Source organism: Hemitrygon akajei, chromosome 3 (assembly GCF_048418815.1).
Source record: "Hemitrygon akajei chromosome 3, sHemAka1.3, whole genome shotgun sequence".
NCBI lineage: Eukaryota > Metazoa > Chordata > Chondrichthyes > Myliobatiformes > Dasyatidae > Hemitrygon > Hemitrygon akajei.
Genome location: NC_133126.1, coordinates 118,404,158 through 118,428,456, shown reverse-complemented (window position 1 = coordinate 118,428,456; position 24,299 = coordinate 118,404,158). Strand labels below are relative to the sequence as shown.

General features: G+C 41.9%; 1 protein-coding gene across 3 annotated transcripts in view; it reads right to left on the bottom strand.

Annotated features, from left to right (window-relative positions):
* Positions 1 to 282: 282 nt before the first annotated feature.
* The window catches only part of LOC140723612 (interleukin-20 receptor subunit beta-like), an 81,070-nt gene continuing 57,053 nt past the window's right edge, over positions 283 to 24,299 (bottom strand). For all 3 annotated transcript variants that reach the window (XM_073038187.1, XM_073038193.1, XM_073038200.1), the window contains 4 exons: positions 15,890 to 16,014; positions 15,386 to 15,536; positions 8,455 to 8,603; positions 283 to 2,104 (listed from right to left, as the gene is read on the bottom strand). In XM_073038187.1, coding sequence (XP_072894288.1) covers positions 1,802 to 2,104; positions 8,455 to 8,603; positions 15,386 to 15,536; positions 15,890 to 16,014 — 728 coding nt within the window. In that variant the 3' untranslated portion in view covers positions 283 to 1,801. The remainder of the gene's footprint in view (positions 2,105 to 8,454; positions 8,604 to 15,385; positions 15,537 to 15,889; positions 16,015 to 24,299) is intronic.

Sequence of the window (24,299 nt, the reverse complement as noted above, 5' to 3'; positions counted from 1 at the left end):
TTCTTTAGTATGCACAGATGCAAAACACCCAAGAGAATCATTGTCCCCCAACATGAATCAGGAACTTAGATTCTGCCTGACCTGCTGAGTTCCTCCAGCATTTTGGATGTGTTGCTATGAATCAGGAACTACTGCAGAATATCTGTGTAACATAGAAATGTAGAAGTGAAAACCACATTCATTGCAAACAATAGACTGAATTAATCTTAAATGGATTTATTTTATTAAATTCTGCTTGCTTCTGCTGCAATATTGATCTTCTAAAAAGTCAGAGTGACCTTCTGATTGTTTATTCAATTGTAATAATTAACAAAACATGGAAGTAAATATAAAGAGCTTTGTGAAAGCTATTTGTAAGGTCTCTATGGAAACAAGATTTGTTAGTGAGCAAATAGGATCAGGAAAGTTACCCCAACTCCACTGGCTTCACACCATGTTGTCAGAGGGTCTAAAATAATAAATAATTATTGATAAATAATAATAGAACTTTGGCAGCCAAGGACAGGTGGGAGTAGCTGGGTGGTGATCACAGGGCAGTAGAATATCTACCCCATTAATTATCTGTTTAAAGTCATGGTCAAAACAGTACTTCAGAATAGATAGATGACAACAAGCCTCATTTTAAAATGCACAATAGCAATTTGTAGTTTACTCTGAGATACTTCCCATATGTCTTCAAAGAAACTGGAAAATAAGGCTGAGAAGCAAAGGAGGAAAAGCAGCCAAAAATCTGATCATCTGTCATCTGACTATTTGGAAATCCTAATGGTTTAGCATTTGGCTCTGGTGAACCCCAATATGTCCAGACCAAACCTTCACTTTGGTCAGAGATTAAAGTCCTGGATGATATCTGCAGTGAAACTTAATTGTTCTTTTTTTCATATTAATTTACATGTTTTAATGAATAAAAATAAAATGAAAGTAACTTTATATTTAAATAATTTTAGATTTTTAAAAAATTATCTATATGTACTTCACCAGTTTGCATGTGTCTACAGTTAATGAAGTCAATTACAATGGAGATGGTGATTCAAGCTGGGAAAGACCTTTAGCACAGTCTAGGGCCACAGCCTTGTAACCTGATGGGCACTCTCAGACCTTTCCATGTCAGATGCAGGAATACAAAGTCTCCAGGACGATGGGAGCCCTGTGGCTATACATACGTCAATGAGGTCATGAGAATCCCATGAAAGGAACACAATCACTAACCTAATTGTTTGTCTGAATATCAGGGTGTTCATCTGGAGGTTAATAGCAGGAGCTTATAAAATTCTGAGAAGGGGTAGGCAGTCAACGTCAATTTCCCAGGATAGAAATTGCAAATGCTAGAGGACATTCATATAAAGTGAGAGGGGGAATATTTAAAGGAGATACTGTATGCAGGGCAAGTTCTTTTCCACCAAGAGTGGTAATTTGTCAAAGGAAGTGGTGGAGCTGAACATGATAGTGATGTTCAAAGTGCTTTGGAATACATAAATATGCAGGGAAAGATGGGCTATGGATCACATGCAGATGGAATAGGTTTGGCAATTTGGCATTGTGCTCGGCACAAATATTGTTCTGTTGTGAAATAAAGGTGGTTTCTATCCTTTTTTAAAATAGTAAGTGAATTATGTGCAAGAAAATGAATGATTTTATTGATTTATGAGATGAAGAATCATTTCTGGAACAGTTCTCCTGTCTTGTCACCAGATGTCCTGTGACAACTTACTGCAATGTAGCTCTGAATTACAGCAATGCATGTTAGAAACTGGATAGAGTGCTCTAATTCCTCCAACCAGTTGAGCATCCTGAAGTCTGTTCATCCTCTTACATAAGATTCCGCTAGCACTGCCAGTGTAATTTTCTCATGCTCCAAATTCATTTGAGACTGATATCCTCTCTGCATTGAACATTGGGATTGGAAAATGTTCCCGTATGAAACAGAGTTCATTAACCAGATGTCCATGTCTATGTCCATGCTGTCGTTTATCTTCTCCTGTACAGTCAGCTCTTGGTGTTCAACAATCAATGCCTCTGAATGATGCCAGACCTCAACAGAAGCACATGATTCCTGGCTGTAGTCTTCTGCTTTCAGGACAACTGCTTGAAGGTTTTCTAAATTCTGCAGAGAATAGACAAAAACATTTAATGTTATAATATTTTTTATCTCTCCATATCCTAAATCATTGAATACAGTTCACCAATGTTGTCACTCCAGGATCGTCTTGAGCCTAAACATTGACAGAACTCCACCCTGGCTGGACACTTTAGCTGTTCTTTTCTAAATTTCTGACCTTATTCTTGATCATGAGCCTCCGAGCAGACATTAAAGTCAACATCATTTACAACTTAATTTTCCTCACTCCCAAGTGGGTGGACAGGTGATGGAGTGGAACAAGGGTGCTCCTCCTGAACACTTCTCCAAGGCTTTGCACTTTGAGGTGTTTGGAGATCTTGTGTGTTGCTATTACTCTATGTTGGCTGAAGCATGCTTTGTGGTCTGACCAGCAAATCCTGTCAGGTTCTAGACTTAGACCAAGGTTAAAGGTCATTCCTGTGGTTCCCGGGAGTGGGCTTGTCAATCAACCCAACGACTGGTCAAACAAACATCTTTTGTTACAACAGTTACCAGGAACAAATTGAGTCAGTTAATGATGATGGGCCATGCAAAAATCATCAAATGTTTCTTGTTAGGTTCAATTGACGTTCCGTTCAACATCAAGTATCCTGCTCTGTTCATTCAGCAGGGGGTGAGATGGGTTAGATCACAAGAAAATGACTGATTAGGAGCGAGAGTAGGCAGCATTACCCCTAAAACCTGCCCCACCATACAATGTGATCATGGCTGATTTTCCCCAAGTCTCAACTCCTCTTCTGTGTCATTTCCAATAGTCCTCATTTCCCTGGTGTTTTAAAATTTTATCTATCCCCTCTTTAAATATTAGTGATTAAGCAGTTAAAGAATTACAGTCTTCCAACACCCTCTATAAGAAATTTCTACACATCATAGATCTAAATGTCTGACCTCTGATCTTAATTGATAGATCCCATGCTCTGTGACTGCCCCACAAATGGAAATACCATGACATTTATTTTATTGTAGCCTTTCATATCACTACTCTCTGTGTGAAAATGTTGCCTATCATATCCCCTTTAAATATTTACCCTCTCACTTTATTTCTTTGTGATCTAGTTTAAGGCTCTCCTGCCAAAGGAAAAAGACTGAGTGTGGTCTCACCAGTGTGTTGTATGTTTGTAACATAACATCCAACTCATACTTAGTTCCATGATCAATGAAGATAACTGTGTCAGTCACCTTCTTCACCACTATTTTGGAACTGTTTGCAGAAACGAAGATAAATCTATTCTAGCTAACCTCAACGCATTCAGTCTGCTCTCAATCATCAGGAAGATGATTGAAGGTCTTGTTGACTGTGCAGTGAGGTTTCATATTCAGAAATAATATGCTGAACCAATATTCATGTATAGGGTTTTCTAGGATCACTTTTCCAAGTAAAGGGAAGTACTCCAGAATAACCTTGACAGCATTTAATAAAATGTGATATCAAGGAATTGTGGTAAAGCTGAAGTCAATGGTCATCAAGGGGAAATCATTTCAAAGGCTGGAGTCAGACCTCAATCAAATGAATACAGATCTAGTTCTGGAGACCAATCATTTAGACCCCAGACATTCCTGCAGGAGTTCCTTTGGGCAAATCCTGTTTCATTATATCAGAAGGGGACAGGTTTGCCTATGATTGCTCAATGCTCAATCACATTTGCAAAATATTGGAAAATGAAGCAGTATGAATTACATACAGGAAATTCATGACTCCATTGAGGATTTCATAATTATAAAGCAAGTTCTTGACACAAAATTACCAGGCAATGGCCATTTTCAATAATGTGATCATTTACATCATCTTCACCACCTATCTTTTGCTTTTTGCTTTTGGCACATTTGTCTTTATAGATCAAAGAATTGAGTACAGAAGTTGAGATGTTATGTTGAAGTTGTTTAAGAAGTCAGTGAGGCTTAATTTGGAGTACTGTGTGCCGTTTTGGTTACCTACCTACAGGAAAGATGTAAATAAAATTGAAAAAGTCCAGAGAAAATTTACAAGGATATTGCTAGGACTGGAGGACCTGAGTTGTAGGAAAAGAATTATAGTTATTGAGTTATAGTTATAGGTTAGAACTTTAGAACTTTATTCCCTAGAATGTAGAAGATTGAGGAGAGATTTGATAGGAATACAAAATTATGAGGGGTATAGATAGGGTAAATGCAAGCAAGCTCTTTCCACTGAGCTTGGGTGAGATTACAACGAGAGTTCATGGGTTAAGAGTGAAGGCCAAAATGCTTAAAGGGAACAAATGGAAAGTTCTTCACTCAGAGGGTGTTGAGAGTGTGGAGTATCTGCCAGCGCAAGTGGTGGATACGATTTCGATTTTAATGTTTAAGAGAAAGTTGAATAGGTACATGGATAGGAAGGGTATGGAGAGCTATGGCCTATGTGCAGATTGGTGGGACTGGGCAGCTTAAATGCACTAGAGGGGCTGAAAGACCCGTTTCTGTGCAGTAGTTTTCTACGACTCTATGACTCTGTCCTTGACTTTCAATGGCATTATCCTCACAGTTTACCATTTTCAACTTCTTGGAGCTCACCATTGACCCAAAACTCAAGCAAACCAGCTACATAAATACTCTGGTTAGAAGAGAGGTTAGAGGTTGATGCTAGTCACCTTATTTCCTGATTCTTCAGTGCCTTTCCACTTTTTATAAGGTGGCAGCCAGGAATGTGATGGAATGCTTTACTATTGCCTCAGTGAGTGCAATGGCAGGAAACAGCTCTAAAATTTGGCACTGTTCAAAATAAAGAGATCTGTTGTGATAGCATGCCATCTATTGCCAACACACAGTAGCTGCACTGCAAACCATCTACAAACAAGACCACACCAACAGCACCACTCCAACCCCATGATTTCCATTAGACGATACGACCAGAAGACCTAGGAACAGAATTGTGCCACTCAGCCCATCGAGTCTGCTCCGCCATTCCATCATGGCTGATTTATTACCCCTCTCACCCATTCTCCTGCCTTCTTCCCATAACCTTTGATGCCCTGACTAATGAACCCTCCTCCAATTCCACTCTGTCTAGGCCTTTCAATGAGATTTCCCCCCTCATTCTTCGAAGCTGCAGCAAGTACAGGCCCAGAGCCATCAAAAGCTCTCCATAGATTAACCCTTTCATTCTGGAATCATTCACGTGGAACTCCCCTGGACCATTTCCAATGCCAGCATGCCTATTCTTAGATAAGGAGCCCAAAACTGCACACAATACACAAAGTGTGATCTGCTCAATGCCTTATAATGTTTCAGCATCATATCCTTGCTCCTATATTCTAGGCCACTCAAAATGAATGCTAACATTGAATTTTCCCTCCTTACCACTAACTCAAGTTAACTGCTAGGGAATCCTGCATAAGGACTCCCAAGTCCCTTTGCACCTCTGACTTTTTTTAATTTTCTCCCAATTTAGAAAATAATCCTTGCCAAAATATTCCTTCTACCAAAGTGCATGACCACACACTACCATGCACTATATTCCATCTTCCATTTCTTTGCCCATTCTCCCAATCTATCCAAGTCTTCATGCAGCCTCCCTGCTTTCTCAACACTACCTGCCCCTCCACTTTGATTCATCTGCAAACTTGGCCACAAAACCATTACTTCCATTATCCAAATCATTAGCATATAACATGAAAAGAAGTGATCCCACAAGAGGACACAGGTTTAGGGTGCTGGGGAGTAGGTACATAGGAGATGTCAGGGGTAAGTTTTTACTCAGAGAGTGGTGAGTGCATGGGTGGGCTGCCAGCGACAGTGGTGGAGGCGGATACGATAGGGTCTTTTAAGAGACTTTTGGATAGGTACATGGAGCTTAGAAAAATAGAGGGCTATAGGTAAGCCTAGTAATTTCTAAGGTACAACTTTGTAAGGTACATGTTCGGTACAACTTTGTGGGCCGAAGGGCCTGTGTTGTGCTTTAGGTTTTCTATGTTCCTATGTTTCAATACCGACCTCTGCAGAACACCACTTATCACCGGCAGCCAGCCAAAATTCTGACTCTTTGTCTGCTTCCAATTAGCCAATGTTCTATCCATGCTTGAATATTTCCTGTAATACCAGAAGCTCTTATTTTGTTAAGCAGCCTCATGAGTGGCACCTTGTCAAATCCTTCTGAAAATCTAAGTAAACAACATCCACTGACTCTCCTTTGTCTATACTGCCTGTTATTTCTTCTAAGAATTCCAACAAATCTGTCAGTCAAGATTTCACCTTCAGAAAACCATGCAGGTATTGCCCTGCTTTACAGGTGTAACCTGTTCTTTTTATACAGGTCATACTTTCCCCAGAAGAGATCTCAATGATCCAAAAATTCTGAAACCCTGCCCCTTGACGATTTCCTTAACCACTCATTCATCTGTACCACCATCCTATTCCAGCCCTGGCTAGCACATGGCACTGGAAGTAATCCAGTGATTACTACCTTGGAGGTCCTGTTCTTCAGCCTCTTCCCTAACTCTGTATACACACTGTGTAGGACCTCTTCCCCTTTCTGCCTTTGTCATTGGGGTCAATGTGCACCATGACTTCTGATTGCTCACCCGCCCCCGTGAGAATCTTCAGCAGGCACTCTGAACATCCTGGATGCTAGTATCTGGGAGGCAACACACCATCATGGCTTCTCTTCTGTGGCCATAGGGCCACCTGTCTGTAACTCACAACTTCCAAGCCTCCTATTGCTACCTCTCTGCCTGATTGAGCCTCAGTGTCAGCTACAGTGCCACCTTTTGTGCCCTGATAGGACATGCCCCCACTGCAATATCCAAAAGGGTACACTTGTTGCTGAGGGGAATGGCCACAGGGGAACCCTACACTGACTGCTTACTCCCCTTACCTCTCCTGGTGGTCTCCCATCTACTGTCTGAAGCCTGCACTCTGGGTGTGACCTCCTCAATAAATGTCTCATCTATGAAGTTTTCAGCCTCCTGGATGATCCTGAGTGTATCCAGCTCCAGCTCCAGTTCCTTAACCTTGTCGATCAGGAGTTGGAGTTGGATGCACTACCTGCTGATGTAGTCATCAAGGGAGACGGTTAGGTACCCTGAGATCCCTCTTCTCACAGGAGAAGCATTCCACTGCCTGAACTACCATCTTGCCTACACTTGTTATGCCTCTAACTTCTCAAATTTAAGTACTAGTCTGTGCCTGTTCTCGCCCAAGCCTGACCACTCTAACACTATCTACTTACTCAATGGCCACTCCAACAATGGCGGACACACACAATCCCCACTTCTTATTGGCCCTTTCTAATTAACTCTAGTTACTATTAACCCAAGTAATCTCCTCTCCACAGACAAGTCTCGAGAGGCCCTGTTTGCTTTTTAAAATTGGCGTGCAAAGCCCACAAGGAGCTTTCTCCAACACACTTCACAATCTCTGGCTCCACGGAGCTCCAAAAGGACAATGGTGGCAGGCCACCGCTTGCAGATTCTCCTGCATGTCACCCTGATTTGGAAATATGTCACTACTCCTTAACTGTCGTTGGGTCTAAATACTGGAGTTCCCTCTTCAACAGCTGAGTAGGTGCACCTTCACCAGAGATGCAGTGGTTGCTAGCTCAGTGTTGCCCTCTCGCATTCAGTCACATTAGCATTAAGCATTAGCTTCTGGATGACACCCCAAAACCCTGAAAAATATTCTGGCTATGCAGATGTTATGGTTAAGAAAACACACCCTCGCTTTTACTTCCTCAGAAGGTTAAGGAAATTCAATATGGCCACAGTGATTCATCGGTTTTTACAGGTGTGCCATAGAAATAATCCTATCCAGATAGATCATAGCATAGCATTACATAGAAAATTAGAGAGAGTTGTGAACTCAACCCCTGTCCGTTATGCAAACCACCCACCCCTCCGTTGACTCCATCCACACTTCCCACTTTCCTCAGACAGCATAATCCCACCCTGGCCATTCTTTCCTCTGCCCTCTCCTAACAGGCAGAAGATAGTACATCTAGAAAGCACATACCACTAGATTCTAGGTTTGATTCTATCCCTCTTTTAACAGATATGAGAAATTTGAACTCTTGCTCTCTCAGTCTGCCTCGCCATGGCTTTTGAACTTTAGCTGGCTACCTGCACTGCACTGCATTTATAAATATAACACTATATTCTGTATTCTGGGTTTACTTTTCGTTCTTGCACTACTTCAATTGGCATGGGTCGGTCTGATTGACATGCAAAGCTTTTCACTATATCTCAGTCTGTGACAATAATAAACCAATCAGCAATTACTAAATGATTAAAGCAGCAACAGCACAACTATGTATTTACAATCACAGTTCAGCCCTTGAGGGCTGTCATGCGTGTACGCATTTGAGTGCTTGCATGTCAGGTACTTACTGGGACGTGAGGGACTGAAATTTTCGGTAAACATACATGCCGAGGGTTGCAGCAGAACTTCACTATGCAAAACAGTGCAGCCACTGGAAAACACACTCCAAGGAGTAACACAATAGTGACTGTCACCAGGTTTCCACTGGATGTGATGTCTATAGGAACGAGAACAATATTAGAATTATATCACTTATTCAACTTTTATAGACGATTTCAGAGATATGGAGCAAAGCATGGAAATTCAATAGAAGTTCAGATGAGCTTGATGGGTTATAATGCTGAATAATTGTTCTGACATCAACTATTCTTTGATCAGTACCTAATCCTGTGGTGCGTAGGGTTTTAAGGCTTTAGGGCTGCACAGTAGTAGAGCCACTACCTCACAGCACCAGATACCTCGGTTCAATCCTGACCTCGGCTGCCGTCTGTATCGAGTTTTCACATCCTCCCTGTGACCATGCAGGTTTCCTGCAGAAGCTCTGGTTTCTTCCCACATCCCAGAGACGTGCTGGTTTGTAGGTTAATGGTGTTATTCCTCTCTGTGCCTTGTGGTGCATCGGATGGCAATCTTGCAGTTTCTTCAGCATTCATCCGTTTTTTATGAGGCCGAGTTTGTAGCTCAAAGCTCAACCCAGCACGGATGGAAAGCGTACAAGGAGGCAGCTGGATTCGAACCAGTGACCACTTGTCTCGAAGTCCGGTGAGAATGCCGCAACACCACCAGCTGGCAGGTAGTTTAACTGGCCACTGTAAATTGCTTTTAATGTGCAGGTGAATTGAGACACTGAGGAGAACTGATCAGAATGTTGAGAGAATTAAATGGGATGAAGGTAGTATTAGCATAAATGGGTGGTTGATGCTTGCATGTCTTTGGAAGGGCTTGCTTCTGTACTTTATCTCTTTCTCTGTCTCTTTCTCAGTGTCCCATTGTCAAATAGGGCAATTGAACACCACTCCCATCAAACTGACCACATACTTTACTAAACTGTATTCTGTGACTCCTTGGAAGGAGAGTACCTAGATGTTGGATATGGACAGGTTGGAGCTGAATTCATTTATCCCTGTGGTGACATAAACTTCGGTCACAGAGACTCTAAACTCATATAAGAAAGGACAGGTAAGCAACTGGTAAGTGTCCAGTGACTGTGTAGACAAATTCTGAAGGAGCAGGGTGAGAAACATACAGGGAGGAGTGAGGGTTGCTGGTGAAAACAGTCTTACTGGAATGTAAATAGCAAATAGAGAAGAGGCAAGACTAAACTGTTAAAGACATGAGTAAGGGGGATTCCTATTTCAAATGGCATCCTGGTAAAAGCACAGTTGATCAAAATATTTGGAAGTCAAGGGAATTGAAGTGATCTGAGTGAAAGTTTAACCAAATTATTTATAAAGCAATTAACAGGTACCAACTTGGTGAATAAAACATGGGAAAGATATTTAGAAAGCAGAAGTACAACTATTGAACAGTCAAGGTTCAAAAACAAAATAGAAATCATGCTTCTCTAACCTAACTGAATTATTTGAGGAGGTAACAGGATTAATGCAATGGATATAATTTACTGAAATTTCCAAACAACACTAAATAAGGTATCACATGCATAAGTTAATAAATATGTATAGCCGGATTTTGTGCAGTTTAGGGATGGGCAAAAAGACATTATCAAGCTGTGGAATAGAGAATAGAAAAGGGAGAGGGGTGAGGACCCTCTACCCAGCATTTTGTTAGCAAATGTGCAGTCGCTGGAGAACAAATTTGAGGATGAATTTGAGGACCTGAGGACAAGATTGATGTATCATAGAGAAATGAGGGTTGCTGCCTTCTGTGTTTCAGCAAGACATGGCTTACTCTGTGTACATCAGACCTGAAGGCTTCTAGGTACACGTTGGACTGAACTGCTGATTCAGAAAAGACAAAAGGTGGGGGTATGTGTTTCATGGTAGACTCCCATGGTGCTTTGCGGGGGGTGGGGTGTGCCTTATTCTGATTGTTGAAAGTCACTTTCATTGTGATTGGTTAGTTTAGAAACTGCAGCTGCTTTTCCCAGTGGATAGCTGGTTGGTGTCCCACTTCAAATATTCTGGACATGGAAGGGGCTTGCTCTCTTCTTCCTTTGTTTAAGACATGGTCATTGGGAAGGTATGCTGTTTTAACTAAGTATGTTTGTTAAATGGATGCATGTCTGTTGAGTATTCAGCTTAGTATTGTCTGTAAATAGAGAAACATGAATGCTGAGTTGAATTTTTACTGTTTGGAAGTAAATGATTAATAGACATATTTGCAGAGAGTGCTTTCTGGATCACTTGCCAGACCCATGAACCTGACTGAACATTACACTCCAATGTGGCAGTTTTGTCATACTCGTGTTCACCCAACCTTGAACATCTAACGATCAAATGCCAACAGTTCTATTTACTAAGAGAGTTCCGCTCCACGATCATGACCGCAGTTTACATGCCATCAGCGGCCGACTATAATGAGGTGCTTAAGGGCTCATTTTAGAACGGATATACTGGCATTGGTGAGGGTTCAGAGAAGATTCACAAGAATGATTCCAGGAATGAAAGGGTTACCGTATGAAGAACATCTGGCAGCTCTTGGGCTGTATTCCCTGGAGTTCAGGAGAATGAGGGAGATCTCATAGAAACATTCTGAATGTTAAAAAGCCTGAACAGATTAGATATGGTAAAGTTATTTCCCATGGTAGGGGAGTCTAGGAAAAGAGGGCACAACTTCAAGATTGAAAGACGTCCATTTAGAACAGAGATGCGGAGAAATTACTTTATTCAGAGGGTGGTAAATCTGTGGAATTTGTTGCCACAAATGGCTGTGGAGGCCAAGTCATTGCGTGTATTTAAGGCAGAGAAAGATAGGTTCCTGATTAGCCAGGGCATCACAGGGCATGGGGAGAAGGCAGGGGAGTGGGGATAACTGGAAGAATTGGATCAGCCCATGATTGAATGACGGAGCAGACTCGATGGGCTGCATGGCCTACTTCTGCTACTATATCTTATGGTCTTATACTGTATGACGCCATCATCAAACAAGAAGTAGCATTACAAATCATACTCGTGGATTTCCATCAGGATTGCTTGAAGAAATCCCTTTCCAATTACTATCAGTATATAAACTGTAGCACCAGTGGTCGCAACACACTGGACTACTGCTATGCCACTGCTGTCCCGATGAAGGGTCTTGGCTTAAAATGTCATCTGTTTACTGGCCTGCTGAGTTCCTCCAGCATTTTGTGTGCATTACTTTAAACTACTGCTACACTAAGATACGGAATAGCTACCGTTTCATGCCCAGACCATATTTTGGGAAATCTGATCACTTGGCTGTCTTTCTCCTATCTGCATACAGGCAGAGGCCAAAGAGCAAAGCCCCGGAGATTAGGACTACAAAGAGGTCAGGATTGCTCAAGTCAGTGGACGGGGCCATGTTCAAGAACTCATCCGTGGATCTAAATGAATGGGTGTCATGGACTTCATAAAAACAGCCATAATTGAGTGTGTGTCTATACATAGTCACTCAGGGTCTTCGCCAACCTGAAGCCCTGGATGAACCATAATTTCCGCAATCTACTGAGGGCCAAATCCGAAGCCTTCAAGTCTGGTGCCCAAGTAATTTACAAGAGATTCAGATACAGTCTCCTGAAAGCCATCTCATGGGAGAAATCGGAATTCCGGACTAAACTTGAATTAATAAATGACACTCGACAGTTGTGGCAGGACTTGAGTGTTATCACCTTTTACAAAGTGAAATCAAGTGACATAGGTGATGTCAGGGCTTCACTACAAGATGAGATCAATGCTTTCTATGCTCCCTTTGACCATTAAAATGTGGAAGTACTATCACAAACTCCCACAGCCCCCGATTTCAGTCTGAGGCCGATTGAGAGCATCCTTCAGGAGGGTGAACCCACAGGAAGCATCCAGTCCAGGTGGGGTACCTGGCCAAGTAATAAAGACCTGTGCTGATCAACTGGCTGGCATGTTCACTGAGATCTTTAACCTCTTGCTTTGGCAGTCTGAGCTACCCACGCTACTTCAAGCAGGCTTCAATTATACCAGTGCCTAAGAAGAATGTGGTAACCTGCCTCAATGACTATCATCCGATTGAACTTACTTCACAGTGATGAAGTGTTTTGAGAGGTTGGTGATGAAACATATCAACACCTGCCTGAGAAGCAACTGGGATCTGCTCCAATTTGCTTACTGGCACAACAGGTCTACAAAAGATGCCATTTCATTGGCTCTTCACTGAACCCTGCAATACCTGGACAACAAGGATGCACACATCAGACTGCTCGTTATTGACCACAGCTTGGCATTCAATACCATCATCCCCTCAAAACTATTCAATAAGCCTAAAGACCTTGGCCTCAGTAACCACTTGTGCAATTGGATCCTTGATTTCCTCACTTGCAGATCCCAGTCAGTTTAGATTGGCAACAACATCTCCTCCACAATCTCCATCAGCAGAGGTGCACCACAAGACTGTGTGCTTAGCCCCCTGATCTACTCAATTTACATTTATGATTGTGTAACTAAGCACAGCTCCAATAATAGATTTAAATTTGCAGATGACACCACTGTCATTTGCAGAATCAAAGATGGTGGTGAATCAACATACTGAAAATCTGGCTGAGTGGTGCCACAACAACAACCTCTGACTCAATGTCAGCAAAACCAAGGAGATGATTATTGACTTCAGGTCCATAAGCCAGCCCTCATCAGGGGATCAAAGCTGGAGAGAGTCAGCAATTTTAAACTATCCGGTATTATCATTTCAGTGGAACAGTTGTTGGACCAGCACATAAATGCAATTACACAGAAAACAGGACAGCGCCTCTACTTTCTTAGAAGTTTGTGAAGATTTGGCATGACACCTAAAACTTTGACACATGTCTATAGATATATGATGGAGGGTATATTGACTGGCTGCATCACAGACTGGTATTGAAGCACCAATGCCATTGAACGGAAAATCCTACAAAAAGTAATGGATATGGCCCAGACCATCACAGGAAAAGCCCTCCTCACCACTGAGCACAGCTATACAGAGCGTTGTTGCAGGAAAGCAGCATCCATCATCTGGGAACCCCACCACCCAGGTCAGGCTCTCTTCTCACTGCCAGCAGAAAGAAGGTACAGGAGCCTTAGGCCTCACACCATCAAGTTCAGGAACAGTTATTGCCCCTCAACCTATAGGCACTTGAACCAAAGGGGATAACTTCACTCATCTTCACTTGCCCATCACTGAACTGTTCCCACAATCTATAGACCAACTTTGAAGGTCTCTTCATCCAATGTTCTTGATATTTATTGCTTATTTGTTATTATTATTCTGTCTCTTCTTTTGTATTTGAACAATTTGTTGTCTTTTGCACACTGGTTGTCCACCTTGTTGGGTACAGTCTCAATGATTTTATTATGATTATTGGTTTTATTGAGTATGCCTGCAAGAGAACGAATCTCATGGTTGTATATGGTGACATGCATGTACTTTGATAATAAATTTACTTTGAACTTTGAGAGTTGAGAAGGATGATGAACGTTCGATCCAAGTAGGATTGCTGTTCACTCTATATCAATGACATGACTTTTGAAATCATAACAACAACATCTAAATTTGGAAACAATGATAAACTGGCAATGATGGTTAACAGAGGACTACCCAGGGAATCATCCTCAAACATGCAGAAAGATGTAAAGCTGCCAAATTAATTCCATCACATGTGATGTTTAACAAGTTGTATGAGGAGATAAATGAGATAGATATGATTAGTTGATGACACAAAAATTGGTGTGGTGGCTGGTGATGAAGGTTGTTTAAGGCAACAGCGGGGTATAGATGAGTTGGAAACTTGGGAGCACTCAGGCAGATGAAACTAATCTTAACAAGTGATCATTTTGGGAAGTCAAGTAAGTGTAAGACATTTACAGCATATGGTATGGGCCTAAGGGATGTTAATGAACAGAGAGTTGGGAGCTCAAGTTCATAGTTCCCTGAAAGTGGCAACACAGGTAGATAGTGGTGAAGAAGACAGATGGAATGCTTGCCTTTGTACATGGGAGGATAGAATGTACTGCTGGTTTGATTGCACTAGAAGTACCATGTACATTTTAGGAAAGGTTTGCTGCAGATTCATCAGTATGTTGTCTGGATTGGATGACTTCAGTTAATTGGAAAGAGTGAATAGGCTGGGTTTGTTTTCCCTGGAACAGAGCTGAAAGGTGACCAAATAGAAGTACATAAAATTATGAGAAGCATAAAAAGAATAGATTGCCTTTAAAGAATCTTTTCCCCATAGTAGAGGTCTCAGAAAATTAGGGCATAAATTTATGGGAAGAAAGAGTTTTAAAGAGAATCTGAGGAGAAAAATTTTTACACAGAGAGTGATTGACATTTGGAAAGAGGGATAAGAGGAAGTCATGGAATCAGATATAATCACTACATTTAAGAGTCATTTAGACAGGTACTCAAATATGGAAGACATAGAAGGCTACAGTCCTCATGCAGGCAAAAGGAATTAGATAAGCAAAGAGTTAGGTACATACATGTTGGGGCAAAGCCTCCTTAATGTGCTGTGCAACGCTATGACTCCATAGTCACTAAGAAATCAAACTAAATTATACTTTATGCTCTTTACCTGGAGTGTGTGCAGATGAATTTGAGGCATTGAGACATAATTATATTGCCATTTCATAGAACTACAACTACAATTATAGGGATAAGGAAGTGGGGAATTTGGATTAAATTAGATGAAGAACGATGTAAAGAGAATGGAGTGGAGAATTAGTGTTGGAATGACTAAGTTAAGCAGATGGGCCTTCAACATAACACCGATACCACTTATGGTTCACCAAGGAATCTTTAAAAGGGTGTGTAACTTCCATAGTTGCAGTATCTCCCTGGTAAATAAAATCTACTCACCGCCACTGACTGCCTCACAGATAATGTCGCTGAAGGAACTGGATTTATTGTATTCTAAGATACAGAGCTGTGCTTGGAAACAGTATGTGACTCCCTTCTGCACGTGGAGATAGTAAGGTCTCTGATTTTGGTCCATAAAAACACTCATGACCTGGAATTAATAAACACAAAATGGAATAGGAGAACTAAACACTATTTTTAATCTACAGGAAAATGCAATGGACAGCAAACTGACTGAGAAATGACCATTGTCTATAGCTCAGTGGAACCTGCTTATCTTTCATTTAGTTGATTGCTGACTTGTACCTAACTCTGCTTACTCACTTTAGCTTCTTGTGCTTTCTAAGAAAAGGTAATTGGCCTGAAAGATTAACTCTGTTTCTCTCTTCGCAGATGCTGCCCAACCTATTGAGCATTTCCAATATTATCTGTTTTAGACGGCAAAGTCAAACGCCATGACAGGCATTAATGTGTTTAACCAAGCAATTATAACAAGTTTCCTACCTGCTGCTCCACTCCTTTCTCCCAGTAATATAGATGAGCATTGATGTTCTTCTGTACTTCACTGACATTCAGTATAACCAGGCCACCACTCACTTCAACAGTCAACATTGGTATTGTCAGAATGGCTTAAAAGAAGGTCAATTCATAAGTCAACTTCTGTTTCTTGGTTAAGATTAACAAATTAATAATTTTATATATGCTATTTTATTCCATTTTTTATCCTCCCACAAGTACACAACCTATTACTATTTTACAGGTTCCAGGTCCAATATGGGTCCATGGGCTGTAACTTGTAATAGGGTGCAGTGCCAAGCTACAGATACATACACAATGAAACATGATGATAGAGGGCAGTTCCACTGACTCTGGCTTGTGCTGGGATAAAGAGTTCTCATGAGCACTGAGGCAATGATTTTGTGAAGTCCTTCGCAAATGATTTGGAGATTTGTACCTAAATTGGGAGCCCATGCAGGTAACAGTCTGATATGCTTCTACTCACAGAATCAAACCCTACTGATAATATGTCAGACCCTTCTATCGCATTCTGGATCTATCTAGTTACACTAACGGGAGAGGCCCACGAAAAGTGATGGAACGGTGATGTGCAGCAGGGAGTGAGCCACCTTGGGAGTCTCCTTCACTGATTCCATGGGGCATTAGGTCAAACATGGGCAAGGAAACCTTCTCCTCATTAGCACATGACGTTCTCACTCAGCTGATGAATCAGTGCTTCTCCACGTTGAATAATACTTGGAAGAAGCACTGTAAGTAACAAGGACACAGATTGTGAGAGACTCCAATGTTCATCTTCCAGAGTTACCATTGAGTCCTGAAGGACAGAGCTGCCAGACAGGGTCCGTGACAGATAGTGAGTGAAGCAACACAAGGGAAAAACCGACTTAACCTTGTTCTTCAAATCTACCATTGTTAGATGCATCCGAGTTCAGAGCACTAGAGTGATGATCACACATTCCTTCTGGAAACAACATCCTTCCTTCACACTAAGTATGCTCTCCAATGTACCAGAACATTATCCTTGTTCTTCACCAAAAGTTGGTGCTGAATGGTACTGTATTCTTTTCTTTAACATCTGTTTGAGAGGTCAGACAATTAGATTGTAGTCTAGAAAAACATATGAAGGAAAGAGTGGTGTACAATTAAGAACTTTCTTTGGGCAGATGCTTGGCATCAAAGGTCATATATTTCACTCTAATTTTAAGTTTCCAAGTGGCTCTTGAGGATGATGTGGGAAACATAGTCACTTACAAGTGGCTGGTAGGATAAGCAGGGATTGTTGGGTGCACTTCCTCGACTACCCAGCTCAAAGCAGAGCTGCATGCAAACATCCTGGAGCTCTGGGCAACATTCGGGAATTTCAACCACTGATACCTCAGACATCATCAACTGTAGTGCAACCACGCAATTGGCAACTTCCAGTGGTTGCTGACTCAGAAACATCAGCTTTTGCCCTTCTCTTCCCCCAAAACCACCACTACTACATCAATTTTCTCTACCCTGTCACAAACATTCTCTTTGTTCCTTCCTTCTCTCTCTGCAAATTAATCCCATATTACATAAAGTCAACAAGATCAAGGAGCTGAGTATTAACTTCAGGAGAAAGAAGTCAGAGAACCAAGAGCCAATCCTCATCAAAGGATCAGATGAGGAGAGGGTCAGCAACTTTAAAATCCTCAGTGTTGTTAAATCACTAACAAGAGAGAACCTGCAGCTGCTGGAAATCAGATAGATGCTACCTGGCCTGTTGAGTTCCTCCAGCATTTTGTGAGTGTCCCTCAGTGTTATTATTTCAGAGGACCTGTCCTGGGCCCAGCACATAAGTCCAAATACCATAAGACATAGGAACAGAATTAACCCATATGGCCCATCGAGTCTGCTCCGCTATTCAATCATGGCTGATCCTTTTTTTAATCTCCTCCTCAACCCCAGTTCCCAGCCTTCACCCCATATCCTTTGATGCCATCTACAATCAAGTACCTATCAATCTCTGCCTTGATACACCCAATGACCTGACCTCCACAGCTGCATGTGGCAACAAATTCCACAAATTCACCACCCTTTGGCTAAAGAAATTTCTCTGCATCTCTGTTTTGAAAGGGCGCCCCTCTATCCTGAGGCTGTGTCCTCTTGTCCTAGACTCTCACCATGGGAAACATCCTTTCCACATCTACTCTGTCTAGGCCTTTCAACATTCGAAAGGTTTCAATGAGATCCCCCCCCCCACCACCACCACCACCACCCCCCAACATCCCTCTGAATTCCAGCAAGTACAGACCTAAAGTACAGATCAAATGTTCCTTGTAAGATAACCCTTTCATTCCTGGAATCATCCTTGTGAACCTCACCTGGAACCTTTCCAATGCCAGCACATCTTTTCTAAGATAAGGGGGCCAAAATTGTTCACAATACTCAAGGTGAGGCCTCACCAGTGCCTTATAAAGCCTTAGCATCTCATCCTTGTTTTTGTTTTCTAGACCTCTTGAAATGAATGCTAACATGGAATATGCCTTCCTCACCACACACTCTTACCTGCAAGTTAACCATCAGGGTGTTCTGCACAAGGAATCCCAAGTCCCTCTGCATCTCAGATTCCTGGATTTTCTCCCCATTTGGAAAATAGTTCACACATTTATTTCTATTACCAAAGTGCATGACTATGCATTTTTCAACATTGTATTTCATTTGCCACTTTCTTGCCCATTCTGCTAATCTGTCTAAGTCCTTCTGCATCCTACCTGTTTCCTCAACACTACCTGCCCCACCAACAATCTTTGTACCATCTGCATACTATCTATTCCATCATCTAAATCATATATATACAGCATAAAAAGAAGTGGTCCCAACACCGACCCCTGCAGAACACCACTAGTCACTGGCAACCAACCAGAAAAGGATCCTTTTATTCCCACTCACTGCCTCCTACCAATCAGCCAATGCTCTAACCAAGTTAGTAACTTGCTTGTAATACCATGGGCTCTTAACTTGGTAAATAGCCTCATGTGTGGCACATTGTCAAAGGCCTTCTGAAGGTCCAAATCTACAACATACACTCCATCCTCTTTATCTATCCTACTCGTAATCTCCTCTTAGAATTCCAACAGGTTTATCAGGCAGGATTTTCCTTGAAGGAAATCATGCTGACTTTGTACTATCTTGTGCTGTGTCACCAAGTACTCCATCACCTCATCCTTAACAATTGACTCCAACATCTTCCCAACCACTGAGGTCAGGCTAACTGGTCTGTGACTTCCTTTCTGCTGCCATCTTCCTTTCTTAAAGAGTCGAGTGACATTTGCAGTTTTCCAGTCCTCTGGCACCATAGCAGAACCTTATGATTATGAAGAAAACAAGACATCATCTCTACTTCCTTAGAAGTTTGCAAAGATTTGACATGACTTCCAAAACTCTGACAAACTTCTACAGATATGTACTGGAGAGTATATTGACTGGCTGCATCATAGCCTAGTATGGAAACACCAATGCCCTTGAATGGAAAATCCTTTAAAAAGTAATGGATACAGCCTAGTCCATTACACATAAAGCCTTCCCCACCATTGAGCACATCTACATGAAACATTGTCGCAGGAAAGCAGAATCCATCCTCAAGGACCCCCACCATCTCTGCCGTGCTCTCTTCTTGCATCTGCCATCTGGAAGAAGGTACATGAAACTTCATTGATTCTATTATGGTTATCATTCTATGTATGGATTTATTGATCATGCTTGCAAGAAAATTAATCTCAGGATTGTATATGGTGACATGTGTACTTTTAAACTAAATTAACTTTGAACTTTGAACAGCGCATTGAGGTAGTACAAGGTAAAACTATAGTAGAATTGAAACTAAAATGTTACAGTTAGAGAAAGTGTAGTGTAGGCAGGCAATAATAGGCAAGGCCACATTTAATGGATTGTGAGGTTAGGAATCCAACTTATCCCTCTGGAGAGCATTCAATAGACTTACAGCAGTGGGACAGAAGCTGAACTTTAAGGCTTTTTTATATTCTGCATGACAGGAGGGGCAGAAGAGAGAATGGGAGATAGCTTTGATTATGCTTGCTGTAACTGAGGCAGCTAGAAGTCTAGACAGAGTCTTTGGAGGGGAGATGGATTTTTGTGATGTGCTGAGCTGTATTCTCAACTCTCTGCAGTTCCCTGGGCTCTCAGGCAGAGCAGTTGCCACACCAGGCTTTGGTGCATCTGGATAGGATGCATCAATAAAAATTGGTGAGGGTCAAAGGGGACATGCTAAATTTCCTTAGCCTCCTGAGGAAGTAAAAGCACGGCTGAGCTTTCTTGGCCATTGCATCTACTTGGTTACCAAGACATGCTATTGGTGACGTTCGCGCATTACAACGCGAAACTGTTAACTCAGCATCAATGATGTAAACAGCAGCATGTGCACCCTGTCCTTCCCGAACTCTTTGATCACCTCTTTTGTTTTGCTGACATTGAGGGACAGATTGTTGTCATGACACAATGTCATTTGGCTCTCAATCTCCTTTCTGTACTCAGACTTATCATTCTTTGAGACCCTGTGTGGTATCATCTGCCATCTTGTAGATGGAGTTAGAGCAGAATCTGGCCACACAGCTGTGAGTGGATAAGCAATTAAGTCAGTGGGTAAGGACACTGCCTTGTAGGGCAATGTAGAGGATAATTGTGGCAGAGGCATTGCTCCCTGTCTGTACTGATTGTGGTCTGTTGCTCGTTAAGTCAAAGAACCAGTTGCAAAGACAGGTTTTGAGATCCAGGTCTAGAAATTTGGAGGTAGGACTGACGAGTTTACTTGGAGTGATAGTATTGAAGCCAGAGCTGAAGTCAATAAGTGTGTAGTCTGATGTGCTCCAGAGATGAGTATAGTGCTAGGGAACTACCACTGTTGACCTGTTTTGGCAGCAGGCAAATTGTAGTGGGTTGAAGATGTCTGGGAGGCTGCAGTTGATGTGTGCCATGACCAGTCTCTCAAAGAATATGCTTGCAATATATGTACTCAGTGGCCACTTTATTAGGTACACCTACATACTCAATAATGCAAATTTCAAATCAGCCAATCATCTACCAGCAACTCAATGCAAGAAAGCATGCAGACATGGTTAAGACATTCAATTGTTGTTCAGACCAAATAACTGAATGAGAAAGAAATGTGATCTAAGTGTCTTTGACTGTGGAATGGTTGGTGGTGCCAGATGAGTACCTCAGAAACTGCTGATCTCCTGGAATTTTCATGCACAGCAGTCTCTAGTGCTTACAGAGATTGGAGCAAAAATGAAAATATCCAGTGAGCAACATTTCTGTGAGCAAAAACACCTTGTTAATAAAAGAGCTCAGAGAAGAATAGCCAGTCTAATTCAAGCTGATAGGAAGGCAACGGTAACTCAGGTAACCACGTGTTACAACAGTGGTGTGTAGAAAACCATCTCTGAATGCACAACACGTCGAACCTTGAAGTGGATGGGCTACAGCAGCAGACGACCATACTAGGTTCCATTCCTGTGTCTAAGAAAGTGGCCAGTGAGCATATGTTTTATATTAGTCAAGTTATGTTCTAAATATGTCTCTAGTCATAATGATTCCAGCAACTAGAAGTATCCTAATCAATACTAGCCCAACAAATTCCAAGTTCTTCCAGGACAATATTCAGTAAGGACAATAATTAGTAAAATTTAGAAAAGAGCAGAGAGATTCTTGTTGTCTCATTAGCCAAGGTCAGAGTTTAATGAGCAATTGTTTCTACATGTAGATATTAAGAAAGGATGTGCTGGAGCTTTTGGAAAGCATTAAGTTGGATAAGTCACTGGGACTGGGCGAGATGTACCTCAGGCTACTGTGGGAGGCGAGGGAGGAGATTGCTGAGCCTCTGGCGATGATCTTTGCATCATCAATGAGGACAGGAGAGGTTCCGGAGGATTGGAGGGTTGCAGATGTTGTTCCCTTATTCAAGAAGGGGAGTAGAGATAGCCCAGGAAATTATAAACCAGTGAATCTTACCTCAGTGGCTGGTAAGCTGATGGAGAAGATCCTGAGAGGCAGGATTTATGAACATTTGGAGAGGTATAATATGATTAGGAATAGTCAGCATGGCTTTGTGAAAGGCAGGTCATGTGTTATGAGCCTGATTGAATTTTCTGAGGATGTGACTAAACACATTGATGAAGGTAGAGCAGTAGATATAGTGTATATGGATTTCAGCAAGGCATTTGATAAAGTATCCCATGCAAGGCTTATTGAGAAAGTAAGGAGGCATGGGATCCAATGGGACATTGCTCTATGGATCCACAAAATGGCTTGCCCACAGAAGGCAAAGAGTGGTTGTAGACTGGTCATATTCTGCATGGAGGTTGGTGACCAGTGGTGTGCCTCAGGGATCTGTTCTGGGACCCCCTTCTCTTTGTGATTTTTTTATAAATGACGTGGATGAGGAAGTGGAGGGATGGATTAGTAAATTTGTTGATTTCACAAAATTTGGGGCATTGTGGATAGTGTGGAGGGCTGTCAGAGGTTACAGAGGGACATTGATAGGATGCAATACTGGGCTGAGAAGTGGCAGATGGAGTTTAACCTAGATAAGTGTGAAGTGGTTCATTTTGGTAGGTCAAATATGATGGCAGAATATGGAATTAATGGTAAGACTCTTGGCAGTGTGGAGGATCAGAGGGATCTTGGGGTCCGAGTCCATAGAACACTCAAAGTAGCTGTGCAGGTTGCCTCTGTGGTTACAAAGACATATGGTGCATTGGCCTTCATCAATGGTGGGGTTGAGTTTAGGAGCCAAGAGGTAATGTTGCTGCTATATAGGTTCCTGGTCAGACCCCACTTGGAGTACTGTGCTCAGTTCTGGTTGCCTCACTATAGAAAGGATGTGGAAATTATAGAAAGGGTGCAGAGGAAATTTACGAGGATGTTGCCTGGATTGGGGACATGCCTTATGAGAATAGGTTGAGTGAACTCAGCCTTTTCTCGTTGGAGTGACAAAGGATGAGAGGTGACCCGACAGAGGTGTATAAGATGATGGGAGGCATTAATCATGTGGACAGTCAGATGCTTGTTCCTAGTGAGTGTGTGAAATGGGCTGCCAGCAATTGTGGTGAAGGCGGGTCCAATAGGGTCTTTTAAGAGACTCATGGACGGGTACATGGAGCTCAGAAAAATAGAAAGCTATGGGTAACCCTGGGTAATTTCTAGGGTAAGGACATGTTCAGCACAGCTTTGTGGGCCAAAGGGCCTGTATTGTGCTGTAGGTTTTCTATGTTTCTACCAGAAAGCAGGTAAAGAGAGTCACATCTGAAAAGAGTTGATGGAAACTGGGAGGAGATGGACAGTAATGACCAATAGAAGAGGGAGATTGTAGTGGATATTTAAGTATGGACATGATGTTTTCTTTATATTCATGTGTCAGTCCATTGGGCAGCAGAGTCATGGAATGCCCATGTTATACAACAATGCAATTATATCAAAAGTAGACTTCATTGCTATATGACTACATTACAAATGATGTTAAGTGAACTGTCTTGCGAAATACCATTCCCTCTTTAGATGTTGTGAAGATATTACAGAGAATTAATTGCAGAGTGGGTGGCAGAAGAATAAATTAATAATTAGTTACTTGATGATTACTTAATTAGCTGCCAACACATGAAGAAATATTTTAACTTACTTTATGAATGAATGGTGTAGCTGAGGAGCTTCCACTATCAGGGAACTATTAGCATTGCTTTGTGGTGGACACATTTAGTCACATGGTAGCTACCAGCCGTGGTTTCTGCAGGTAAACATGCATAGTCCTCAGCTCAATACAAGCACTGCCTTGCATTTTCCATCTTGATTATCAGTGAAATCCTATCACACATTACTGTGGACTCAAACTAACTCTTAAGCCTGAGCATTTTCCCTAACTCCTTTTTGGCAAAAGGCACAGGATAATTCAAAGTAGAACTTTTAACTCCATAGCATTAATGGTAGCGATGCTACACTACCAGATGAACTCAACACCTTCTATGCCCGCTTTGAAAGGGAGAACACATCTACAGCTGTGAAGATCCCTACTGCACCTGATGACCTTGTGATCTCTGTCTCAGAGGCCAATGCTAGGCTGTCTTTAAAGAGAGTGAACCCTCACAAGGCGGAAGGTCCAGATGAAGACCTGGTATGGCTCGGAAAACCTGTGCCAACCAACTGGCAAGAGTATTCAAGGACATTTTCAGCCTCTCACTACAACGGGTGGAAGTTTCCAATTGCTTCAAAAAGGCAACAGTTATACCAGTGCCTAAGAAGAATAACATGAGCTGCCTTAATGACTATCACTCAGTAGCACTCACATCTACAATGATGAAAATGCTTTGAGATGTTGGTCATGATTAGACTGAACTCCAGCCTCAGCAAGGACCTGGAC